This window comes from Phytophthora sojae (genome assembly GCF_000149755.1).
Source record: "Phytophthora sojae unplaced genomic scaffold PHYSOscaffold_1, whole genome shotgun sequence".
Lineage (NCBI taxonomy): Eukaryota > Oomycota > Peronosporomycetes > Peronosporales > Peronosporaceae > Phytophthora > Phytophthora sojae.
The window spans coordinates 5,891,763-5,916,934 of NW_009258115.1; the positions used below are offsets into that span (position 1 = coordinate 5,891,763).

General features: G+C 54.1%; 9 protein-coding genes across 9 annotated transcripts; 4 read left to right on the plus strand and 5 right to left on the minus strand.

Moving 5' to 3' along the window:
* Positions 1-71: 71 nt before the first annotated feature.
* On the minus strand, positions 72-1,094 carry PHYSODRAFT_466927 (hypothetical protein; the record flags this gene model as incomplete). The annotated part of the gene is made up of 5 exons (XM_009517258.1): positions 72-287; positions 354-500; positions 565-711; positions 788-865; positions 939-1,094. 5 exons carry the CDS (start codon positions 1,092-1,094, stop codon positions 72-74), a joined length of 744 nt encoding a protein of 247 aa, XP_009515553.1.
* A 270-nt stretch (positions 1,095-1,364) lies between these two features.
* On the plus strand, positions 1,365-3,752 carry PHYSODRAFT_408994 (hypothetical protein; the record flags this gene model as incomplete). The annotated part of the gene is made up of 4 exons (XM_009517259.1): positions 1,365-1,820; positions 1,866-2,078; positions 2,526-2,780; positions 3,000-3,752. Coding segments are annotated over 4 exons (1,677 nt in total), but the record flags the coding sequence as incomplete, so codon positions are not given.
* Positions 3,669-5,414, minus strand: PHYSODRAFT_353505 (hypothetical protein). The gene is made up of 7 exons (XM_009517260.1): positions 5,369-5,414; positions 5,223-5,294; positions 4,902-5,129; positions 4,624-4,810; positions 4,483-4,546; positions 4,118-4,418; positions 3,669-3,985 (listed from the first exon to the last, which is right to left on the minus strand). The coding sequence occupies exons 1-7, from the start codon at positions 5,391-5,393 to the stop codon at positions 3,744-3,746; spliced, it is 1,119 nt and encodes a 372-aa protein (XP_009515555.1). The 5' UTR covers positions 5,394-5,414; the 3' UTR covers positions 3,669-3,743.
* A 219-nt stretch (positions 5,415-5,633) lies between these two features.
* PHYSODRAFT_248423 (hypothetical protein) lies at positions 5,634-6,689 on the minus strand (the record flags this gene model as incomplete). Its single annotated transcript, XM_009517261.1, has 4 exons — positions 5,634-6,080; positions 6,146-6,265; positions 6,336-6,472; positions 6,545-6,689. 4 exons carry the CDS (start codon positions 6,687-6,689, stop codon positions 5,634-5,636), a joined length of 849 nt encoding a protein of 282 aa, XP_009515556.1.
* A 1,959-nt stretch (positions 6,690-8,648) lies between these two features.
* PHYSODRAFT_321952 (hypothetical protein) lies at positions 8,649-11,774 on the plus strand (the record flags this gene model as incomplete). The annotated part of the gene is made up of 6 exons (XM_009517262.1): positions 8,649-9,845; positions 9,929-10,103; positions 10,144-10,437; positions 10,515-10,645; positions 10,736-10,901; positions 11,011-11,774. The coding sequence occupies 6 exons, from the start codon at positions 8,649-8,651 to the stop codon at positions 11,772-11,774; spliced, it is 2,727 nt and encodes a 908-aa protein (XP_009515557.1).
* Positions 11,775-14,356: 2,582 nt separating this feature from the next.
* Positions 14,357-16,108, plus strand: PHYSODRAFT_552008 (hypothetical protein). The gene has a single exon (XM_009517263.1). The coding sequence runs from the start codon at positions 14,429-14,431 to the stop codon at positions 16,034-16,036; it is 1,608 nt and encodes a 535-aa protein (XP_009515558.1). The 5' UTR covers positions 14,357-14,428; the 3' UTR covers positions 16,037-16,108.
* Positions 16,109-16,231: 123 nt separating this feature from the next.
* Positions 16,232-17,164, minus strand: PHYSODRAFT_467675 (hypothetical protein; the record flags this gene model as incomplete). Its single annotated transcript, XM_009517264.1, has 1 exon — positions 16,232-17,164. One exon carries the CDS (start codon positions 17,162-17,164, stop codon positions 16,232-16,234), a length of 933 nt encoding a protein of 310 aa, XP_009515559.1.
* Positions 17,165-17,361: 197 nt separating this feature from the next.
* On the minus strand, positions 17,362-18,969 carry PHYSODRAFT_469584 (hypothetical protein; the record flags this gene model as incomplete). The annotated part of the gene is made up of 1 exon (XM_009517265.1): positions 17,362-18,969. One exon carries the CDS (start codon positions 18,967-18,969, stop codon positions 17,362-17,364), a length of 1,608 nt encoding a protein of 535 aa, XP_009515560.1.
* Positions 18,970-19,375: 406 nt separating this feature from the next.
* Positions 19,376-20,293, plus strand: PHYSODRAFT_468623 (hypothetical protein; the record flags this gene model as incomplete). Its single annotated transcript, XM_009517266.1, has 1 exon — positions 19,376-20,293. One exon carries the CDS (start codon positions 19,376-19,378, stop codon positions 20,291-20,293), a length of 918 nt encoding a protein of 305 aa, XP_009515561.1.
* Between the last annotated feature and the right edge of the window lie 4,879 nt (positions 20,294-25,172).

The window sequence follows — 25,172 nt, forward strand, 5'->3', positions numbered from 1 at the left end:
TCATGTTCACACGATTGAATGAATTATCGCCAAGTTTCAATGAATCAACATGGTTATCAAGAGCACTTCTTCTAAGCTCCCTTACAGCGCGTGATTCGAGCAGGTACCGATCGTTCAAAGGCGCGGCCCCAGTCGCCATGGTTGGCGACCTCGTTCAGCGCGATGATGACAGAGTCGAGGTTCATGATGTGCGTTCGAACCCTCGCACCAGATCGAGCAAAGTGCTCTTGAAGCGGAAGTCGAGCCGTTCGAACGCCACGCTCAGTCGCCTTCGTCATGGTCTGACCCTGAAAGGCAGGTACCATTTAGCAAAAACTAAGCTTTTGTGAACGAGACAGTTGTAACTTTTGTACCTTGCGAACAGAGCGGTCGACGATGCCACCAACGACGTAGACGCAAGCTGGATCAAGGGTCTCGAGTACGTTGTCTGAATCTGGCGATAAGTAGACAATCTCGTCAGCGTCGTACAGTTCTTCCAGCGGTTCTTCATGCCTTCCAATCTGTCCGTACACCCAGCATGCAGTAAGCAACAGCATCCAGCAGCAATAGTAGAAATGGTCGTACCTTCCAGCTAAGTGCGCCATGCTGGGCGCACACAGCAGCAAGCTCTTGCGCACAGGATGCGAGATGCAGCGACACGAGGTTATCCAGCGGACAGCTTTTCAGGTATCCGAAAACACACCCGAGCTGCTTCAGGATGCTATTGCGCTCCTGCAAAACAAGCAAACGACTGCACCATAAGCACTTATAGCACTCCACAAATACACCCATCTCCAAGCATTCGTACTCGACTTGTCTGATCCACTGCAAATGCCAAGTCCACCACGACGCGAACCCCACGCAACTGAGCCTCCTCCAGCTTTTGCTGCACACACCACGACCAACACTTAGTACATTCATAACCGCAACTCAATCGCCCCTATTGTAGCAGTCCTTACGTATTGCTCCACTCGTTGCATGCGGATCCGCTCTCGCAGCTCAGTTTTCTGCTCCTCGGTCATCTCGGCCCGTTCGGCAGCTAACGCTTGGCTTTTTGCGAGCTTCTTGGCCTGAAGTCGTTGGTCCTTATGATTGCGACGCTTGGACCGCATCATCTCGCGCCGACATTGCTTGCTAGTTTTCTCGCACGCTTTAAACTCTCCGTCACGCTGGCAATGTCCATACAATCCCAGTGCACAACACACCGCGAAGGCAACGAATCCAAGAGCCACAGCCGACGGTCTCATCTTGACCAAAGATAGGAATAAGTTGCTCTTGTCACAAGTCGCACGTTTGAGTCGCCCGTGATTGGCCAGCTCAAATTTAATCTGTCGTTTCATTGGCGGAAAAAGCTGCTGGTCCTAGAGCCAACAGCTCAATTAGCGATGGCGAACAAGAGGCGGCGGCGCGCCGAGAGCTTCCAGGTCGAGCAGGGCGGCGAGGATGACGCCCGCAAGCGGCTGGAAGCCTTCCACGCGCGGATGTTCGAGCTGCCGCAGGAGGAGGCAGCAGTCGCGGCCCCGGAGGCCACTCGCGTGACCTTCAAGGCGAAGAAGAAGCACAAGAAGCACAAGGGCATGGGCGGAGACGAGGACGACGGAGAGCCTGTGCCCATGGTCAAGTTCAACGCGAAGCCCAAGAAGGAGAAGGAGAAAAAGACGAAGAAGAATTCGGCTGAGCCCGTGCAGGTGAAGAAGGAGAAGAAGAAGAAGAATGCGGGCCCCGCAGTCATCAAGGTGCCAGGGATGCCGACCGTCGTCAAAAGTGAAGCGGTCAAGACGAAAGTGGCCACGCATGTGGTGAAGGATAATAAGAAAACGAAGAAGCAGCTGATCACGACAGTGCAGACGGTGAAGAAGACGACAAAGGTGCAGGTCGCGGCTCAGGCGCCTCAGTGGCATTCCATGCAGAGTGGAGATGCTCAGGACGACGATGAGGGCGTGGACCCGTTGGAACAGGCGCTCGGGAGCATGAAGGAGATGGCGAAGAAGCAAGCGACGAAGCCGCCTCGCAAGAAACAGAAGAGCGCGACTGGCAAAGCGGTTGCTGCGCAGAAGACGGAAAAACAAAAGATTGCTGAACCTACTGAGCCTAAGACTGTGGAGAACCAAAAGGATGCTGAACCTGCTAAGTCGAAGACAGTTGAGCCGAGCCAGTCACCAAACCAATTACAGAAAGCTGAAGTGAATGGTAACGTGGATAATCATCCTGCTGGCACTCTATCGAGGAGTCAGAAGAGGAGTATGAAGAAAAAGCTAAGGAAACTGAAGCGCGCTCCAGTGAAGGCCAACGATGAAAACACTGCGTCCGCAACGCCGCCACAACCATTAGAAAAAGCCGACGCTTCTTCCTCTGCTGGAGCCAAGCCGTCAACCATCGTGAATGGCTCTGCCCCCAGTCAACCTGTTGCACCAGCACCAAAGTCGCCAGGCTCACGCAAGAAGCGAAAAAAATCTCCCAAGGTGAATGGTATGAACAGTGCGTCGCCGAAGACCGTCGTTGCTGCAAAGCCAAGACAAGGGAAACCGCTCGTGTTATCGGACGAGCGCCATAGTGAAGTTGCTAGCAACGCTAAATCAACTGCGCTAGGGAAGAAGGCGAAGATCATGTCATCACCACAAAAGAGCAAAGCAGTCACCCAAGGTGCAGCTTCGTCTGTGAAGAAGAATTTGGCGAAGGACGAGGCAAAGGATACAAAACCTACCAAGCCTTTGACGCCGATTGCAGCATCTCTTGCCAAGGATGCAAAGAAGAAGAACGACATGTTCTTGCCAGCTCGAGAGGAATCGGCTAAGACCTTAGTCGCTCCCAAACGGGTAGTAAAGGCGGTGGCGCCTTTTGTTGTTCCGCTAACGCACGACTCATCTGAAAGCGAGGAGGATAGTGGTGTTGATTCTGATCACAGCGACGACGCATCGCTGTACTCGCGTCTTATTGATTCGGCTGCTCGAGAACGTTGGGAGCTCGTGGAGGTTGGGCGGCTTGTTCGATTATTTGCTGCTGAGTGGAAGTTCAAAGAGAGCAAAACCGCGCACTTCCTTCTCGACACGTGCCCCGAACTTGTAAGTGTGGACTTCCTTGAAGGACTGGGTATCAACTTGTCCGCGAAGCACCTGATGCAAGTCTTCGAGGCTGGATCTGGCAACTCCGGAGTGCTGATGAACAAAATGGCGTCGGCCTTAGAGAACGGACACTTGAGTGTGCGTGACCCGGCATTTGTCTCCGCCTTGGAGCGTCGGGTGGCCCTGATGGAGTCGAATACTGAAGTGATGGAGCTGCTGCATCCGCTTATGGAAAGCATGTCGACGGTGTGCGACGTCGGTTGCTTGTTGAAGCAATTGTGTGAGCACTGGCAGCTTGAGCGTAAAATTGCGTTGGTTCAGCAAGTCTTGCTGTCACATATTTTTGACGACCTCGATGGAAATCAAGATGAAATCTTGCTCGACCTACCTGATCTGACAGATCGGCTGGATTTCCCTAGTCGTTTAGACCAGGAAGACGTCGATGAAAACGGCAACTTGAAGGGCTTCCTCGCGCATGACGACAGCGAATTCAGTGAAGTGGAAGGATCAGAAGAAGACCTGGACGAAGATGATAGCGAGGATGATGATGCGGACCCTTACGAGGGTGAGACCGATTCGGAGGAAGAGGATGAGATTACTGGTCGTTCTCGGGGAAGGAATCAGTTTATTGAAGATGAAGCTGATGTTGGAGAAGAGGATGAAGAGGAGGAACAGGAGTGCCACGATGACGATGAATCGTCTTCATCGGATGTATGCGACTAATTTCAAATAGAACAGCACACTGCTCGAACCCTTGGCTTTGCGTAGCAATTTACATCGATCTAGGAGGCAGAAACTTGGTTGGGTGATTCTCGACAGGGCTCCAAGATTACGTCTTAGCTTGCGCTTCAACTGTAAAACTACGTCGAAAACATGGCATTCAAGACAGCAAGAACAGCAAAAATCAGGGCAACCCACATGTACGGAGCCATGCCGCTGCTTTCCTTGTTGTTCTTGGAGATCTTCTTCTTCGAGTGAGCGATAGCGGCTGCACAGTTTTAATGTTGGCGATACATGATTAGCTTCCATACATACATACACAACGGCCTCAAGTTTACTACTGAAGTGTCACGTACCGGCTCGAGCAGCAGCAGTGTTCTCTTGAAACTGCTCCTCGTCATCACCCTTGCCTCGGCGCCCGCTCTTCTTCGACGACTTGGCTGGCGACTTATCTTCCACCGGCTCCTCGGCATCAATATCTTGCTCAAACGTTTGCTGGGCAGTTAGCCCATTGTTGTTCACTTCAGCAATCAAATCCGGGAATGCAGTGGTCAGCGTCTCCGCAGCTGCACTCGGCCAATTTCCAGACGAATCGCAGTGCATCGCTTCCGAATGCAAGGGCGTGTTTCCGTGGGCGTTCTTAAGGGGTTTGGCGCCCTTCATACACAGCAATGCGACGATTAGCCCCGATGTCTCCAGCGGCTTTCGTTGCAATACGAACCTTGGAGATGAGGTAGCTGATCAACTCAAGTTGACCGTCTCCGTTCTTGATACACGCCCAATGCCTACATCGGATCAGCATTTCCACCCAAAGTATTAGCACCAACTCCAGCACCGTCATCGTGGTCACAGGTCCACCTACAGTGGAGTGTTTCCCTTGGCGTCCACCACGTTGGCGTTAGCACGGCCCGTTTCAACCAGCAACTGGACGATCTCGAGGTTCCCCTTGGCAACCGCCACATGGAGTGCCGTCATCTTCTTGTTGTCGACTGCATCCACCTTAGCCTTCGCCCTCAGCAGCAGCTTCAATGAGTCCACCTCCTCGTACTCTATAGGTGCAGCACACCACAAACAAACGCACTTCAGTAAATACGAGTCACCATAGGTCTGTTTGCATAAGCCAAAGGATCATTGCTGTACCCGCCGCTAGATGAAGCACCGTTTGTCCCGAAGAGTCCTGCAGACTGAGGTCAGGCTTGCCCTTGAGCAGCGCCTGGAAGATTTCCTCAAAGCTCGGCGGCTGTTGAGCCAGCGCCAACATCAGCGGCGTGAAGCGGCGCTTCTTCTCCTGCAGGTTGAGCATGGCCCCATTGGACACGAGGTGCTGCACGATCTCCAGTCGGTCTTCAGCCACCGCCACGTGCAGCACTAACGAAGTAACACAAAAATGACGAACAGTTGTTACTTAACATGCCCCTATCACAGCAGCTTAGATAAAAGTCACATTTGTTGCAGTCGTACCGGACTCGCCCTTCTTGTTCTGGAAGCCCCAGTCGCTGCGCAGCTCGATCACCTTCTCGAGGTTTCCATTTGCTGAAATGTAGCCATACAGATGTGTTAGCTGCAGTAGTAGGGGGTGAGCGTCGGAGCCGTGAGCACGCGCGCACCTGCAGCGCGGAGCAGTTGAGCCATGACGTGCGTGTCTTGATGATCGCTTCAGTCGAAGGGGGAGTGAACGTGGAATCGTGATATTCGAGATTTATCGACCAATAGTAGGTCTGGAAAAGATCGCACGAAATCTGAAATTTGATGTTGTAGAATGAAAACTCAATTGAAATTCGGGTTGTGGACTTGAATTGGACACTGGTCGAACTGCTGCCGATAAATTAGACGTGGATAGATTGTTGCTGGACTTCAATGACTCGTATCAAGCTACAGCTGAAATTTCTGCTCATGGTGGACTGTTTCCTGCTCTTCAGAAGCCCACAAGACCGAGGCGGGGAAGGAGGCGGCGGCAAGTGAAGAGTTGGAGGGAGTTAGGTGGGGAGACGGGAATTTCGGAGGCAGCGACGCGGTCATTCCGACGGGCGTGGACGAGCTTCCTGGTGCAGCAGAGGAAGTAGGCGGGATATGGACCACCGGGGCCAGGACGTGGGTGCTGCTAGCAACCGGCGTCACTTTTGACTCAATGTTGAGTTTCATGCTGGACACGGCGGGTGCCATGCGGGCGTCACGCTCCACCTCGTGGAACATTTCCTCCGTACTCGCCAAGATCTGCAGCAGGCTCGGGTAGTTGGAGAACGACGACAGATTCACCTTCCGGCGCATGTACTTGGACCGCGTGTTGTAACCCGTCATCTTGTCGTGCTTCTTGAGGATCTGAGGTGCATCAGCAGTTAGAGAACGGTTGGTGTTGCCCGGCTTCACTAGAGGAGAGAACCCACCTTCGAAAAGCCCTGATAGTTCATAACGGCGAAGTTCTCGAGACGAATGCACTCACGGTAGAAGTGGACGAAGGCGAACATGAGTCGCTGAGCCTCAGATGCCTCAATCTTCTCTCGTTTCTGGAAGAGCAACGTCATCACAACAATCAGAAGCGCTCTATAGGGACAACCAGTCTGTTCGGCCACGCACCTTGAGCGTCTTAAGGACAGAACGCAGCTGCTGGTAGCGGAAGGCGACGCGCTTCTCCTCGGCAGCGTAGAAGAGCGAAATCTTCTTGAGTTCTGCCTGCAGGTCGCGGAAGAACGCTACCTCCAGTTCGGATTCGGCTGCAATAGGTTCAAGCTGGGTCAATACTTACGTACGAGGTTGAAAGGGGACGAACATTCACTTTCACGTACAGATGTCGCGCTGATTGACGGCGTGGTGCGCTGCTCGGGTTACGGCTTTAATGCGCTTCTTGAGTATTTTGTAGTTGAGCCAAAAGGGGGCCCACTCCGGGTTGCTCTGCAGAATTTCCTGCAGCAAGCCTTTGCCGAACTTCATGGCGACTGAATTGACGAGGTGGTGGGGGATTCCGAGGGTTGAGGGGTTTATCTAGCCCTCACCTGAGCGATTGGGAAGTGATGAGTGCCGCCGTGTTTGCAGAGATTCCGGAAGCCTCGATGCATTAGGAGAAAAGCTGTGCTTGGGGCCCAGAAGCCGTCACACTCGATCTTCCGCCTTCAAGGTGCGATGAATCTCGGAGATTCGCTTCATGGTAGAGAAAGTGCACACAACTCCACCAAAACTATGGCCAAAAACTATGGCGGCTTCCGAACAACACGTGAGATTCGCGGCTTGCTCGTCACCATCGTGCTGAACTCGACCGACCCAACCAAGCTCGTTAGGCCTGTCGAGCGAGTTGTCTTTCTTGAGGTGGCGACAGTGCAGGGGGTTTCGCGTAATAGTAGTGCATTGATTTTACCGACGTCATCGTCGAGAGCTACAGTACATGTGGACCGCCACAAACACGCACGCACTCTCTCTTTTTGGTGGTGTCGTGTTTACAACCGCGAGTGTTTCTTCACTGTAGTGCAGTAAGTAACGGCAGCCTGGTTCTTCAGCTGCAACTCGTCATAGACATTTGGGGGGTGTCCGTAAGCAGTGCTTCCCACTGGAAATACGCGGCTGCACGGTTAGGACGAATTGTTGTTGGTACATAGAGACAAATTCTTTCGAAGAGGCTGTCAAATCCAGGAAATTGTCTAAGAACAGCAGCAACAACAGCAGTTTTATTGTTTTGCAGACATATGAAAGCGACAATCTCGTTGTCTTTTTCTTTTAAAAGTGAAATTCACGCACAGCATCTCTTGCTGCGCAAGAACGCAAGGAAAAGATTCATATTGGTCGGCTGCGGTTCGAGCTCGTCCCCGCAGCGCATTCCTGCAAGCTTTCGCAAACCAAAACGTGTGGTGCACAAGGCAGATATCTGGGGGTCGGAATCGTCTAGGTCCAAGCTTCAACAACACAATTGGTTGGCCACTACGGGTAGACTAAAAGATGGCCACCAATCGCGCCGGCAACTGGGAATCTTGTGTGTTAAAAAGGTTTGCTATTAATTAAGACAAGTTGGCATTCCTTGCAGAGTTTCTGCAAGTACCTGATGATGATGAGGTATATTGGACTACTGAAAGAATCCTAACAGCCCAGCCGGTCAAAGGACCAGCAACTCGACACGATCTAGACCTACTGAGTCTACCACGATGGCTTTAGGCTGCTGTGCCTGTATCCAGTTGCGAATGCGAAAGCATGTAAGTAGATGTCTTGTCGTATAGCCTGCTCCAGTGAGGGGAAGCTATTTGTTAACGATTCGACCCCGGGATTGTCGAGCTGCTACAACTCGAAGTCTACAAGTATCGCTTTGCCCAGTGCCAAGTAAGCCGTACTGCTACCTGTCAGGGAAGACTTCTTCTGCAAACCATCATGATCGCATCACACCGAGCTAGGTGTCACTCGCATACTATTTTAACACAGCATTTTCTTTTGACTTGCGCCGCGAATTCACGTTGCAGGTGGCTTCATGCGAGCAACTATCCCTTTTGTCATTGGGAAGGCGAATAGCGCGCGATCGCGTCTACCGGTGGCAAACGCACGGTGTTTAGCAGCGCCCGTCTACAGATTTATAGTTGGTTTTCGCTGTGACTGGTGTTCGTGAAACGGATCAACGAACCTCAGTGACGTTTTCACCGCAGTATCGCGTGAAGAACAATCTCGCAAGCTCCTTGCTGTTCAACAGCGCTTCAAGCAAAATGACCACGGAGCTGACAATAGATCATACAGACATGAGGCATGAGATGGATCAATCAAGCGCTGGCGTCGTTGAAACCATTCATAGAGTTGATCCCATGGCTCCTTGCGTCGCATATGAAGCGCTACATGCACCCATAGCATTTTCAAACGTGTTTCACTCGGCAGAGTCTGGACGTGAAGACAAGAGGAACCGAACGATTGACTGTGGCCGTCATGGTGTACTCTTCAAGCGGGGGATTGCGGTCTTTCGTGGCGCTTGCAGCAATGTATGCACTATCGACTGGCGGAGTCCTGGCAGTGCGTGCCGAGGCCAGCGACGTCGACTCAGCTTCTGGATCGGTTGCGGCTGAGTTGCTGCAGGAGTGCGGAGTTTCGGACGGAGACAAGAGCTTTGGCATCCAAGTGATTACCGACCCGGCGTGTGCTGGTGGTGGTCTTGGCTGCTACAATGACCACTGCCGGTACTGCAAAGTGCTCGATACTCTGAAGTCGGCCCACCTCGAGAGCTGCGAGTCGCTTGGTGCTTCTTTCCCCACCATGACACCTCTGGCTGTTTCGCAAGGCCCCTGTAATGTTTCCAGTGGTGACGCTGTGGTCGGAGTTGCTGGAATGACCGATCCTTCGTGTTTGTATGGGGGCATTGGCTGCTTCAGCGACCACTGCAGGTTCTGCCAGATCGAAACAACGCCACAGTCGTCGCAGTTTGTGTCGTGCTCGTGGGCTTTTGATTCGACTTCTGGGTCCAGCGACACTGGCGATGTCGACTTCGTCCTGAATAACAGTGATGAGTACCAGCCCGAGGCTTCCCAAACAATCCTATCATCAAGCAACAGCGGAAATGAAGAGGCCTTCGAGGCGGGAGTTGCTACCCTGTGCACCACAACGGCGGCGGATGGCGATTTGGCGGTCGGGATTAACATCACCACTGATGCGAGTTGTGCCAGCGGAGGCGTCGGATGCATCGACAGTATTTGCCGCTTCTGCAAAACGCGGGACACGACTCAGTCAGCGCACCTGAATGCCTGCCCTGTTGCCACCAAGGTGTGCACAACGACAGTATCAGCGGGTGACGCTGCGGTCGGTATCAATATCGTCACGGATACTTCCTGCGCCAACGGTGGATTGGGATGCATCGACAGCGTGTGCCGATTCTGCCGAGTGACTACAACTGCGCAATCTGCAACTTACACCGACTGTGCCCTGATCGGAAGCTCCGCTTCGGCCACGCAGGCACCTGCAGCCACTACGTCGGCTCCAACCACAGCCCCAGTAGCCACCGCCTCAACGCCAGCTCCGACCGCAACGAAGCAAACTTGCAGCCAGACAGTGTCGGATGGAGATGCTGCTGTCGGTATCAACATCGTCACTGATTCTAGCTGCGCGAGTGGCGGGTTGGGATGCATTGATCAGGTGTGCCGATTCTGCCGAGTCACTACTTCTGCCCAGTCCGCGTCATTCGTCGACTGCGCCTCAATCACGGGCACAGCTATTAGTCCGGCCACAGCAGCCCCAACCACTACGCCTGCAGCTACTACGGTAGCGCCAACCACTGCCCCGCTGACAACGGCACCATCGACTTCGGCTCCGGCAACGGCAGCTCCTGCAACAACAGCCCCGGCAACGACAGCTCCGGCAGCGACATCGGCACCATCTACTACCACTTCTATTGTTTTTGAGTGCTCCCGCACGGTATCAAGTGGTGACAAAGGTGTCGGTCTGGACATCGTCTCGGATATTCGCTGCAGTGACGGTGGAACTGGATGCTTGGATGACGTCTGCCGTTTCTGCAAGCGCTTTGACACAGTTCAATCGCAGACGTACATCAATTGCTCCAGCATCCCGCCATCAAATATCGGCGCTGACATCACTTTCGTACCGATCCCAGTTGTGAGTGATTCCGATGCGCCAACTAGACTGCTTCTTTCAAGCAGCGCCGATAGTCTGGAGGCAACAAGTGCAAGTTCCTGCACTACGACGGTCTCCGCTGGAGATGCTGCAGTTGGTATCAATATCGTGACTGACTCGAGCTGTTCAAGTGGCGGAACTGGTTGCATCGACAGTATTTGTCGATACTGCAAGACAACGGATACTATTCAGTCAGCGCATTTGACCAGCTGCCCTACCAGTTCAACAACAGCAACAGCTTCGACCTCAACGCCAACTCCAACGCCCACTACATCTTCGGCGTCCAAGACTTGTACGTCAACCGTGTCGGACGGCGATGCCGCTGTGGGAATCGGTATCATCACGGACTTGACATGCGCCAGCGGAGGACTTGGCTGTATGAGCAGCGTGTGTAGGCTCTGCAAGACGAAGACGACGGACCAGTCAGCGCATTTGGGGAGCTGCTCGGACTACTCGCCAACTTCTACCCCTACACCAACAGCAACGGCGCCTACTACTACGCCTGCCGCGACTGCAACCGCTTCCCCTACTGGTGCGCCTACTACCGCCCCAGTATCGACGGTCTCAGCTTACTCGATTCCTCTGGATTGCTACCAAACGGCTTCGAACGGGGACAAGAGTCTAGGACTCGACATCGTCACCGACATCCGCTGTGGAGATGGTGGTGTAGGTTGCGTGGACAGCATTTGCCGCTTCTGCAAGCGGTTCGAGACGACGCAGTCGCACTCATACATGAACTGTTCCGATATTCCTTCGACCGACAACGGCGCTGACATCAATTTCAAGGCGATCCCTGCCGTTGAAGACACGCTGGAGACAGCGTCATCGGAGATGATTGTTGCGGTTCATGAGGCAACGGAGTTTTCGCCAGATGTAGAGGAAGCTTGTTCTAACGTATCACTGGCGGATGGTCAAGCGGCTGGAGGAATCGGCGTTGTACTCGACACGCTTCACTGCCCTGAAGGACTTGCGCCGGGGTGTATCGGCGACTCCGGCTGCCGATACTGCATGAGGTTCCCCACCAACATCTCCGACTACCTGGATTATTGCGAGATTGTCAATACCTCTAGTGTGGCTTATGCCTTGTCCGGCGAAGGTATCACTTCAGCTGATGAGGGTAGCTCGTTTTCAGTCGAGGAGAGGCGTATGCTGTTGGCTGAATCGGGTGGCAGCATCTCGGCCGAAGATAATGCACAGACGTCAGACCGCGCTAAACTGTTCGATAGCGGAACTGCCGGGTATGCTGTCGGTGCAGTGGTCTGTGCTGGTGTCGCGGTAGTAGTGGGATTGGTAGCATTCGGCATGAAGCGCACTGTCAAGACGCTTAAGCGTACCAACAAACCCAGAGTGGATCCGGGCCAAGTCGACGAGAATCGGCCCAGCGTCTTGGTCGCTTCTAACATTGGTGAGCCTGGCATTATCAGTGATGTGTAGGCCATATCCCCCACGCACTACATGATTCGTCATTTCATCAGGATTTAGTGCATCGCTTTCCTTAAGATCGTTAATCCAATTCGTATCCCATTGGCCTCGCTCCAAGAGATAGACGTTTGCAGTATGTGGGTGCAGTAGCTTTATTAATCAGGAATGTCAAATTGGTTGGGCAAGTTTGACCGAATTTCGGAGTCATTTGACTGAGTGTGAGCGATGTAGGGAGAAGTGCAAGCAATGAACCTTCGCACGGACAATACGTCGAGGAAGATATCGTTTTCACATTAATGTGACAACCGGAACCACTTTACCAATGGCTGACTATCACTAGCACTTCCACTGTTCATGTGTCACCTGCAGTGTCTACTTTCACCCGTGTATCGTTCGTGAAATTGCGCTAACAGTGCGTGTCCTGTAAAATCTCGCTTCTCTGCCTTCTTCCGAAGATTTTGACACTCTTACCAATACGAATAGTAGGGGAATGCAGCGTAGGTTCGTTGCGTGCTATGTAGTAGATAATATCGACGCTCCCATAAGCGTTCTTTTAGACAACGCGTTCGAATGCGATTGCCGCGCAATTTCTTGTCTGACACGGCGCTGACCGCACTTCACCCTTGTTGGCGACGCGCAAGCCAGCTAGGAACGGCTTGTGGGATACTTCTTAGAGCACTGTCAGAGCACTGCCACCGGTGGGGGCAAAAGCTGAGTAAAAGTCATATTTCCACCCAAAATACAACTACACGCTGGCACCGTCTGAGAAAACGTGGACTATATTCCCCCATCGAGTAAACTGGGGGGATCGCGGAGTCAAATACTAGTATGCCAGCTCGATCCCCCCGCAGCGTACGACAACGGTAAACTGCGAGCCAATGGGACTAGCATGCAAATTGAGTTGCAGTGGTCGACAAGCATTAGGCCTCACGAACGCATTGTGTTCGTATATGCCCTTGGATCCAGGGAGGGCATCGCACATTATGAAAATGCTTTGAACACAGCATGTTTCGGTCCGTGGTGTGTGTTGCACTCAATGCGGTGTATAGTCGAGTGCCTGGGCTTGCTTATAATTTTTCCTGTCCCCCTACTTTTGCTGCAACCGGTGCGAATCTAGGATAAGCTTGAGTAAATTTACGCCACAACATTGCCGCCAATTGGAGTCATTTTCACTCTTGTTTGACCCCTACCAGTGGGGGGGTTCGCACCGGCAAATCTTCAGATAGGTTCCCACTGGTAAACGCGACCTTTCGGATTGAGGTCTTCCGAAGCTGAAGAACCCCCTCGGAGATGCATGCAAGCTAAGCAGAGATGAAGAAGCAACAGGGACCGCGGCATGGATAGTGGTGATAAACACTTCATTTAATACTACCAGGTACTAGGATGGAACCGGTGAAGCAGCAGACCATCGCTGTGAGCGACTGCAGCACTCGTTGGTCCGCACCTACCGGTACGTGAACCGCTGCACCAGCACCCTCGCGGCCAGCGGCGGCGCCGCACGCACCAGGAAACAGCAGTACCCGCGTCTCAGCGCACGCGACGAACTTGCCGTAGACGTCGCCGTACTTCGTGCTCCGCAAAATGCAGCACCGTACTGGCTGTGAAGGGGGGAATCTTCCTCTCTTTGTCTGCTTGGTCGAACGCGTGACGTATTCCTTCATATACGCGGCTTCCCTGCGATTGTTACAAAGCGCAAGCTCTCCTACCGTGTGTCATACCTTAGCGTGCCGCCATCGTTCCGGTCTGATGGCGAGCAAGAGCGAGCTTGTGCTTCCTGTGCTGCCGCCGCAGCTCCGTCGTTATGGCCCACAAGCTTCTCCCCCTCGCCGATCTTGAGTTGCCTACTGAAGACTTTTGCAGTAGCAAAATCGCTACTGCAAATTCTCGGCTCGTCTGCCGTGTTCTTGAGTAGGCATGTATTGATTTAGGTTGGACTTTCTTAAGATCCTACTGAAGATTTACCGGTGCGAACCCCCCCAGTGGCAGTGCTCTACCATGCAGTCATCGATGTTGACACACTCGCAGCGAAAGAGCCTAAGCTTAGGCAAAAGCACACTCAGCAGCGACGCTGAGCGACTTTGACGACGAAGCATGTTGAAGTTGCAATGCCGACATCTGGTTTGACTAGCTGACCTTGTGCGTCGGCACCGGAAATGAAGCTTCTGCTGTAAGGGGTTCCGAGTCTTCCCAGCGCATGAACCCATGATATACTTGCGAATCACCACAAGAATGCACGCAATGCGCTTCCTGCATGCAGCGGCTGCACTTCAGCGAAGTTCCGAGGAGGTGTTTTCACATGCGGGGGGCGGGGGATAAAAAGTGCCCGTCCAATCACCCCGATCACCCCCTGCGCAGCATGTGCTGTAGTATCGCTGTGGCTCGCAAGGCACGGCAAGTTAAACGCAATGGCGAGAGTGCAGTTCGTCCTCAGGACCGAATGCTACCGCGTGACACGGGCGACAAGCCTGTGGCTCTTCAACCCGATTGGCTAAAATCGAGTCAACGTTGAAGGCGTGCACGTCAGGATTCCGTCGTGGCAACCGCTACCCCTCAGGATCGCACTGCGGGCGTGAGGTCATTCCGCTATTTGCCTCCAAGCGCGCATCCCGTCCGCCAACAAGCAGCAGAAGCCCCCACGCACTTGCCCCGCTCCACACAGACCAAGCATGTCAGAGCTGAACGTCAACGCCGCCAACGTCCGCGTGCTGGGCCACGTCTCGGACGAGTTCCGCCGCGTGCTGACGCCCGACGCGCTGCGCTTCCTCGCCTTCCTGCACGAGCAGTTCGAGCCGCGTCGCCAGGCGCTGCTGGCCGCGCGCGTGCAGCGCCAGAGGGAGCTGGACGCCGGCGTGCTCCCGGACTTCCTGCCGGAGACCGCGTACATCCGCGAGGGCGACTGGAAGGTGGCGTCCATCCCCGCGGACCTCGCTGACCGCCGCGTCGAGATCACGGGCCCCGTGGACCGCAAGATGGTCATCAATGCGCTCAACTCGGGCTCCAAGTGCTACATGGCCGACTTCGAGGACTCGACGGCCCCCACGTGGTTCAACCAGGTGGACGGCCAGGTCAACCTCATCGACGCCGTGCGTAAGACCATCTCGTACACGCACCCGCAGACGGGCAAGAAGTACGCGCTCAACGACAAGGTGGCCACGCTGCTGGTGCGCCCGCGTGGCTGGCACCTGGACGAGGCACACGTGCTCGTGAACAACCAGATCATGTCGGGCTCGCTCTTCGACTTCGGCCTCTACTTTTTCCACAACGCCCACGAGCTGCTGGTGCGTGGCTCGGGCCCGTACTTCTACCTGCCCAAGCTGGAGCACCACCTGGAGGCCAAGCTCTGGAACGACGTGTTCGTGGCTGCGCAGGGCTACCTGAGCATCCCGGAGGGCTCTATCCGCGCCACCGTGCTCGTTGAGACCATCGTGGCTGTTTTCCAGATGGACGAGATCCTGTTCGAGCTGCGCAACCACTCGTCGGGTCTCAACTGCGGCCGCTGGGACTACATTTTCTCGTACATCAAGAAGTTCCGCAACCACCCCAAGTTCGTGGTGCCGGACCGTTCGTCGGTCGGCATGACCACGCCCTTCATGGCTGCCTACGTGAAGCTGCTCGTCCGTACGTGCCACCGCCGTGGCGCCCACGCCATGGGCGGCATGGCTGCGCAGATCCCTGTCAAGAACGACCCGGAGCTGAACAACAAGTTCATGGCTGCTGTCATGGAGGACAAGTCTCGTGAGGTGGCCGCCGGTCACGATGGCACGTGGGTGGCCCACCCTGGCCTCGTCAAGATCGCTCTGGACGCGTTCAGCAAGATGTCGGGCCCGAACCAGATCTCGTTCATCCCCGAGGCTGGCAAGGATATTACTGCTGCTCAGCTGATCGAGCCTCCGACGGGCGCCATCACGTACAACGGCCTGGTAGAGAACATCGACGTCTCCCTGGTGTACACGGAGGCGTGGCTGCGCGGCAGCGGCTGCATCCCGCTCCACAACAAGATGGAGGACGCCGCCACGGCCGAGATCTCGCGTGCCCAGGTGTGGCAGTGGATTCGTCACAGCTGCAAGACGGTGGAGGGCAAGACGGTGACCAAGGCGCTGGTGCTTGACATTCTCAAGGAGTGCGTCAACAAGCGCTCGCTGAACGCCAACCCGGGCAACAAGTGGGCGCTAGGCGGTGAGATCATGGGCAAGGTGTTGACGGGTGACGACATGGTCGACTTCCTCACGCTGCCGTGCTACCCGCGCATTGTGCAGCTCGGCTCCAGCATCTGAAGCTAGAGTCCCATCGCTACAAAAAGCATCCTGGCATGCCAAGGACGAGCTGACTGAGCGATCCGAGCAGTAGGAATGTTGAGCGGTGGGACTTCTTGGTGGTGGCAAGATGAACGAGGGGCAAGGCCTAGTGTCGTTTACGATATTTTATAAATGAATGCACCACGAGTTGAAAACAAACTGACGGCGATGCCTTCATTCCTTTAGTTCTTGGTTGATTGTCTTTTCGCGTTCTTCTTCCTCCAAGACGCCGCTTCCTTCCACTTCATGCAGAGTTTCGAGCAGCATCCAGTTCTTGTAGATCAACTCCACCTCCTGCCACTCTTCGGCCTTTGGTCCTGTGCCAAGAGGGTCGCCGCAGCGCAAATTGTTCACCTTCTGCCCCAGGCGATAGCCTCCAAGCTCTGCTGGCCAGTCCGGGTGGTCGCGGGGCACAACGAAGCTCTGCGGCACCTGAGAACTTCCATGCAGCTCTTGGTACTTCTGCACAGCTGGAATAAAGTAGCGGTTCCAGCGAGCTTCACGCGCATTCCAGCTGAAGTCGAGTTTCTCCAGGTCGTCCAGTTGGTACGGCAGCAGCTTGTCCTTGCTGCGGCGGAGCTCACTAGTCCAGTAGCCGAGCTTGTATCCCCACGTCGAGCGTGGCCACGCCTCATCTCCTTCAGGTACCGTGAAGGAGACTGGCATCAACAGATCTCCATGTATCGACTGGTACGTCTGCAATGCCGGCACGGTCACTTCATCCCAGAGGAATCGCTTCCAGTCCTCGACGTCCGGCAGCCCCAACTGCTGGAGCTGCATCCTCACTTCGTCCAGTCCGCGTCGCTTTGAAGGCTTCTTAGCCGAGGCGCAGGCTTTCAGAAACCTCGAGATGGCTGTGCCTAGTTTCATTCCTTGCAGCTCCTCTGGCCATTGGCCAGCTTCAGGATGGTGGCCGCTGGGGACGGTGAAGCGCAGCGGGACGGCATAGTGGCCGTGAAGACGCTGGAAAGCCTGCAGCGCCGGCACCAGCAACTCGAACTGGCGTTGCTGGTGCGCTGCCGACCGGGAGCTCAGCTGTCGGAGCTGTAGCTGCGCGGCCGCCGCTCTCGACGAGAGGCCAAGAAGATGATGAAAGGCTGCGGACATCTGGCTGCACTATCAGTAGTGAGAGGGTAGAGCAATGTATCTCAATGATTGTACCGGTACATGTCATGGTGTTCCGGTGGTCTGGATATGAAGCAACTTGCAGGCAGACTGCCAGTGATGGATGGAGCTTGTTGTTGTGATTTTATTCAATGCCAGACTATCGTAAGCGGTATAGTACGAAATGACTTGGGGGTAGTTTACCTTGAGAGACTTCTGCTGCTGGCCCGAAGAGCGTTGTTCGAGGCGTATCGCGCTTGGTCAGCCTCCTGGCGCGCTCGCTCGAACTCCTCTTGCTGAAGTCGTCGAGCCTGCATCTCCGCCATGCGCAGTTGTTCGCGGTCTTCCGCCAGAACGAGCTCACGCACGGTGTAGTCGTCGATGCGACCAACCTTCTCGATTGGGACGCGGTGCTTGAGCTTGGGCAGCATCCAGAGCAGCGCGTTCGGGTCACTGTACGATTCGTAGAGACGCGGATCCGAGACGGCCTTAAGATTCGAGTACGGGTCCAGCATGAAGATGAGGCTGGGGTCCATGCCGACTTCTTCGTATGCCACGATGTCCGTGGGGCGGTTGCCAAAGCCCGCCACGAACACGGGGTGCTCGATCACGCGGCCGGCGTGAATGAGCGTGAGCTGGAGCTCATTCAGCACCTGGATCTTGAAAATGTGAGGGGTTTTATTGACCACCTCCGTGAACAGTGCGCCTGTGAGACCATTCGAGTTGGTGATGAGAACTCCGGGCGGGAGCGGAATCGATTGCTGCACTGCGTTTTCCAAGTGGGTTCGTGACGCCGATGCCCAGTCCAGAGGGCGCGCAGTGAGGTACACGATTCGCATCCCCAGCTCGTGCACCTTGGTGAAGAAGTCGCAAGCTCCGGCGTGCAGGAAATCGTACTGTCCAAGACGCAGCGTGCGAATGTGGCCTTCCACATCGCTGATAGTGAGAGTCCCGTCCAAGTCGACTACAACGACTGACTCATTCGGCCCCCATAGATGCAGCTTCGCGTCCACGTAGCGCACCGTGTTGGTGTACCTCTGGTAGTGTTCAAATCGCACGTGGTTGGGTTGTTCTTCCGACAGATCAGCGAAGAGCAAGTCTCCCGGTGGAATGATCACACCGCCAGTAATAAAGGTGCATCGACCGCGCTCCTGCAGCTCCATTTTCGTGGGCAGCTCCTTGTCATTCACGAGAATCCTCACCATGTCTCCCACTCCAGTAGCGTAGCTGGTTCGAAAGCGCGACCATGAAAACGAAACGTGCCACGACGTAGTGAGGTACTGCCCTTCCGTGTTCTTCACCGCGACAATATCAACTGCATTTCCTGCCATTTTGTACGACGGTGGCGGGCTCTGCTGCTCCACAGCGGCCACCTGCACCGCATTGCTGTTGGCACGCGGCAGCCCCTCTCGGAACGATCCCCCGCTGCCCATGGAAGAAGTTGCAGCGCTGCTGCTGCTACTGCCGCTGCGACTGAGTCCTCTGGAGGATGGGAAGAGCTCGGATTCCTCCTTCGCCGCCTCCACATTCTCCGGTTTGTCCGTTGACGCCAGCGCTGGAAAAAGCTCGTAGTTGGCAGGCGAAACCGGCTCTGCCGGTTGCACGGGCACCTCGCCCGCGCCCCCTTCCTCCACGGGGGCTGTGCTGGCCATGGGGGCGGGCTCCTTCGTCACGGCGGTGGCCATCGGGACGCTGGGGGCGCTGCCGAACAGATCGTAGCTCTCGTGGTCGTCCAGCACGCTGGTCGAAACAGATTTGACCGGCGCAGGCGGAGGCCCTGGCGCAGGCGGGCCCCCAAAGAGACTCATGGCCTCGTGGTCGTCGATGTCGCCCGTGGACGCGGCCTTGACCGGCGGCGACATGGCGGCGGAGACGTGCACGGAGTCCATGGGCAGGGCCAGCGCCAGACAATTGCCTCCCTCTTCGTCGTCTCCCAGAAATGTCTGTCCCGGAAATAGTGTTGAAACCCATCAACCAGCATCCGACCCGCCTGAATTTTTTATCGTCCACTCGAGCCATTTTCTCTTCGATAAAAAAATCCTTTGGAAAATTCAGCTTTTGTTTTCAAAAGTTTGGTTTAGATTGCACATAGCAATTTGGAACGGAGCACTTCAACTGGAACGTAGCGATTGTGCCAAAAATAGATCTTGCCAAACATGGCTACATGTACAACGCGCACCCCGCACTTTCTCGTTGTGCACGCTGCCGGCGGCCATGGACGCGCTGTTGGACCGGCTGTGGGAGCTGGCGAACGAGGACGACGACCCGCGCAGCGCCCGACGCGGCGAGCGGATAGCGGAGGCGCGCGCGCTCTGGCGGGCGCTGGAGGTCCTGCTGACGTCTTTGCGGCCCCAGGAGCTGGCGGTGGGCGACGGGACGTTCACCAAGACGCTGGCCTGCGTTCGCTCCGTGCTGAGCGACCTGAGCTACTGGGTCGCTGCTCCAGCTGGAGATGCAGCCATAGCAGCGGCTACGGCAGGCGACGACGGCTCCGGCACGCTCTTCGTGTGCGTGAATCGAGTCCTGCTCAAGGCCGCGAGTCGCGGCGAGCACGAGCGTGAAGCTCTCGTGCGGGACGGCGTGGCGGACCTGATCGTGCAGTGCGGCGAGTCGGTGCAGCCGAGCTCGACTCTGTCGGCTGTTGAAGCGGCCGCAGCTCTGCAGACGCTGCAGTCCTTGGCCGTGGACAGCAAGAGCCGACCGAGCTTACAAGTCTCGCACACGATTCGCCTCTGTGTGATGCTCATGCAAAGGCACACGACTGTGTTTGCGGTGCAGTTGCGAGCGTGTCAGTTCCTGCACCAAATGGCGCTGGAGGAGGACTGCAAGGAACGTATTGGACGTCATGGAGGCTTGCAGGCGGTCACGAGCGCGCTGGCTCGCTTTACAGAAGAGGTTGAGCTGGTGGTCACAGCGCTGGATGTGCTGTTCTTCCTCTGTGTGGGGCTTGAGTATCACGACGGCCCAGATGCAAGCGCTCCGTATCGTGGGGCTAATGCGGTAGTTTTCCACGGAGTTGTCAACGCTGTCGTTGACGCAATGCGCGTACTGCAAAGTGTGGAACTCGTGCAAGCCAACGGAGTTGCTGTTCTCAACAGGTACGCCCTGTATTCAATTTTGACGAGACTATAGCAGCGTATTTATCATGTGCCTATGCGTTGTGAATGTATCTGGCAACCATCAGCATCGTAATGCACCCTCCCGTTAAAGAAGCGCTATGCTCTCTTAATATTTGGGATGTCGCGGAGAACGGCTTGGCAACTACCGCAACAGATGAAGCTGCGTGCGATTTCGTGGAGTTACTTGACACACTGCTGCGTGATCCTATCACGTGCTATAGGATGGCTAAATTGCTCTCGGACGCTTCTCATCTGGCAGAAGATCAAATTGCGGTAACACCACGGTAAGCTATTGTACGGGTTGTGATTTAGGCCTCAAATGCTGCTGATGTGTCCTCCCAAATCGTTATGTTCTGATATACAGTTTGGAAGCGTTGAAAGCTCAAGTTGAAGCGCTACAAAATAGTCAGGTAGCGGGCCAAGAGAGTGGAGCTCGCATGCTATTTATTACAACCCGGTTGCAAACGTTGCTTAATGAAGCGAGGCATGTGGAAGGTGCCATATCTACCAATCCTCCAAAGGATCAAACAACTACATTGGCGTGTGGAAACAGCATTGATTACGATGGTTATGGGCAATTCATCTACTCGAGCTCTCACCCCACGATCCCATCGCACGCATCTACCTATTCTGAGGACGATAGCGGAGATGAACTCCCTGTGGACTCGGGAGGGAGCTTGAGCTATGCAAACGACCCGCGAAATGACGATGGTTTGCTCCTCGACGAAGGTCTTGGATACTTTGAAAGGTTTCTTCAGCAAGCGCAGGGGGCCAGAACACATTTGAAGTCCAACGTGAATGCTACCAGCGCCCTTCCTCACACTGCTCCTGACACTAGCAGTGCGGCGCAGGTAGGTGCTTTGTGTAAAACCCCGTATGGAGCTAATATTTGCGCGAAGGTTCATTCAAATTCATCAAGCCAACCACATGGGCGACCACCTGATTCACCACCGACGAGTGAAATTCCGAATCAAAACACGGCGAATGACAGTGTGGGAGAATGGCAAGCTCTCTGCGAAGAAAACGCGCGTGAGGCGCGGGATATTCCAAGTGACCGCCGTCAAAGCACATCCGATCAGGAAGCTGAAAAATGGCTGGCCCTGTATGAAGCAAGTACGCGTGAAGTCCAGCGGGTTCAACACTCATTCCACGAGTTGAATGAGAAGTATCGTATTGTTCTTCGCCGTTGTAAAGAGCAGACGAAGCTTCTTGCTTTACAAAATGCGCGCATTAGCAACCATGCTAACGAGCACCAACAGATACTGCGGCGTATGCGCACTCTTGAAGCATCGTTAGAGGAAGCAGACCGCCGATGCCACGTTGAACGGACTCTTCGATCTGCGGAAGCTGTTCAATGTGAGCAACTCTCACTAGCGCTTAATGAATCGGTGCGTGAAGCGGAATCTCTCGCAGCCCAGCAATCTTCTGTTGCTCGGGAGCTACAGCAAAAAGAGATCATGAAAACGGAGTATATGATGCGAACACGGGAAAGTAAGCAGGACAAGCAGCGTGTGGAAGTTGAGCGTGATAACGCGCTTATTAAAATTGAGGTCCTCAACCAAGAGAAGGTAAGCAGCACTTCGAACGTATTGATGCACTTGATTATTAACGTTTACCGGTATCCTCCATGAAATGCAGATCGAGCTTTTATTACAGCTCTCAGACTGTCGTCGAGAGGGACTTGAAGCGTTGTTAATGCGGGAAGAAGACGTCGATGCTCGTCGTCCTGGTGTCTTTAGTGAGCTTGCGAAGACAGCAACGAGCAAAGCTGGAAGTAGTATTCAACGCCATACTGTCGCGCGACGGAATTCTCTACCTACAGATGTTTTGGTGACGCATCTGTCGGAGTCCACAACAACCGCATCTACCTGTGGGCCCGCCAGTGTACACCCTATACACACTCGAGCAAGCGGAGTTTACGAAGATCTCAATGACGATCCAAATGCCATTGAAACATCAGAGATACAAAGTTGTTTGGTTGTGGTTTTTGAGACTCTCGAGGCTTCTGCCGAAGGATCAATTGAAGAAGGGGTTCATGTGGCCACTGTGCGACGGTTCTTCATGGAAAGTGGATTGGTGCAAGCTCCCAGCGTCCTCCCCGCTGACGTAGACGTGGTATTAGCCGGTGTGTTGGCTCAAGCTCAATCAAACCGTAAGAAATCGATTGTGCGGAAGGACTTCAATGGGATGTCACAACAGCCGTGGGCACCACCGACCGGCTGGGCGAAGACGAAGAGAAGATCTTCACCAACGAAGCACGCGAGTATATCAGGTGACACTAAACGCTATCGATTCTTCAGTCAAGATGCCTTCAACGAGGCGGTGACACTGGTGGGTATGCGCAGATTCCCACGGTCTGATCTGCTTCGCGTACTTCAAACTGTCGTGGCGCTCTTCTTGCGGCCTTACTTGCGTCAACAACATACACTTTACCGGTCCTCAACACTTCAACGAAGCAGATCGTCTTCATCCTGCTCTATCAGTGGGAGGCCCACTACCAGTATTGGATCACCTTCTCAAGTATGTACACGAGCCTTGAAGAGCATTTTGAGTGGCCTCGCCCTCCACTTGGGCCGTGGAAATGAGAACGAGCACCTTCGAACTATCAAACGCATAGGAACCGACAAGGGAGAAATTATTTGTCACTCAAATCCGCCATCGTCAAGCCGGACGCACAAAAGAGAAGATGTTGTTTACTCCATGCTCGAGATGAACGGGGTGTTGAATCGAGAGCAACGGCCCCTTGGTACGATCTGTGAATTCTACAGCGCCCAGTACCATCCCAACGCAACCGCAGCAGCTGCAATGTCTGTTGCGAAGAACGAGCTCTTCGGATTGAGTTTTGAGCTTGTGCTCAACTTTGCAATAGACTTCGAGCTCATTCCATCATTCATGGATCGCGTGAGCCTTAAGCATCTACACACGGAAGTTGCAGGGCTGCTGAAAGCGTATTTTGCACTGCACGATAAGGATCCGCCCAGTGGAGCCGATGCAGAGACGCTGAAGAAGGTTGCGTTTGGCATGGTGCTGGCTCGACTTGCATTGGAGCTATTTTCCACAAAGCAAGGGTATGAAACACCTGAACGACAGATCACTGGGCTTCTGCAGTGGCTTGACAGCTCGCCTGGCCGCGAAAAGATTATGCGAAAAGCTGGTATACCTTTGGTCATTCGTTTCTCTAAACAACTTTACGCAGTTAAGGCATAGAAATAAAAAAATGTTTTACTACACAAAATTACACAAGCTTTCACTTTGCAACCACTACTTCTCGTTGGTCTCAATACTTTGGAGTCGCAGGCTTGCCCCACTAAAAACCAGTTGTTCAAGGGGTAACGAGCTCGTCACTCGGATGCTGGTCCTAGCGCCCTTGTAAGATTCCGATCCCTCCAAAGTGTGGATCAATGGGCATGAATACTCAATGGGAGTGTTGGAGCTTTCTGGGTCTGGAGTCTTGCTTTTATCACTTTCAACAACAAGTGACTCCGATGGATGACTGGATGCGCCGAGAACCTCCGCTAAGCACGAGCTTGTAATCTGTAAGACCACTGAGACACCTTCGGGAGTAATCGGAGTTCGACGAAGGCGTCCTTTGCTGTCGATAATCTGAAGTTGCAGATGACCCATGACCCGCACGCCGGTGAAGTAGATGACATCTTCTTTTGTCGGCACGGTGAGCCGTGGGGAATCCTCAAACATAGATACAACCTTGAGACAGTCGGATGAGCACAACGCACTACCGACATGGTTCCGAATAAAGTGCTGATGAACGGCTTCGAACACACACTATATGCCAAGGTCGCAGACAATATGACGTTAGATCTCTCGTAGCTTCGCGCTGGTGCAATAATTCTGAACAACGTACATCAACGTCCATGAACTTGCTAAGCGGCAGCTTATACGAATCACCGTCTGGCTCCCTCCAGGAAGCGAATGCATTAAGTCGATCTAACAGAAGCTGCTGGAACTTCTCTAAGCTCCATCTCTGCATACCACCAGCGCCTGGCAGGCGCAGAAGCGCCAGCCAACACGCGGGGGTACGGCCACCTCGTAGTTCATTTGCTAGTTGCCAGGTAGCGGGATCCAACGATCCTCCCCGATATGCCACCTATAAAGGAATTAAATATGAGTGCGTGTTAGTTGGCAAATTTGCATTATCAGACACTTCTCCCACATAAATTAACGCACCAGTTCCAGTCGTCCAATATCACACAAAATCATCGCCCGAATCTGCTCAAGAACTTGCCGCTCATGGTAGACAAGAGCTGAAATTGGTTTGCGATACTCGAATTCTCCGCCCCGGAGCAGCATTACAACTCCCTCCAGATTCTTTCTGAATGTTGCTAAGAATTCGAGCGATTGTATCACCTCCATACTCGGAAGTGAACGGGGAGTCATTAATCGTGTCGGTACTTGGCATCCGCGGTTGGCAACCATCACTGCCAGTTGTGTAACGATTTGCCTCTGTCGATCTCGACGCAGATAATGCGGATCCCACAATGATACATTGTCGGAATGCGGAACACTTGCAGTCACTAGATCCTTCGATAGTGATGGCCCACACGATTCGCTAATCCACAAATGTGGGATACTGCTCACAATTGCCACCCATGGTATCACCGCTAGCTTTTCGATGGTAAATACAGCTTCTGGTATGGTCAGTTGAGCTACGATGGCAGTGGGATGGAGGTGGCCTTCATCGTGCGCTGATGGCCAAGCGTTCAGTACTAGATCAATGCATGATTGAATCAGTAGCTGGTCCTGGGGAGCCTTTACACCTGACGTGTAGACGCTTGCAATCACGCCCCGAAGCGTCATACTCGTCCAAATACCTAGGTCCGGCTTACTCAACGGACTCGGAAGCTCCTTTATCAATGTCTGCTCTTCATTTCTCA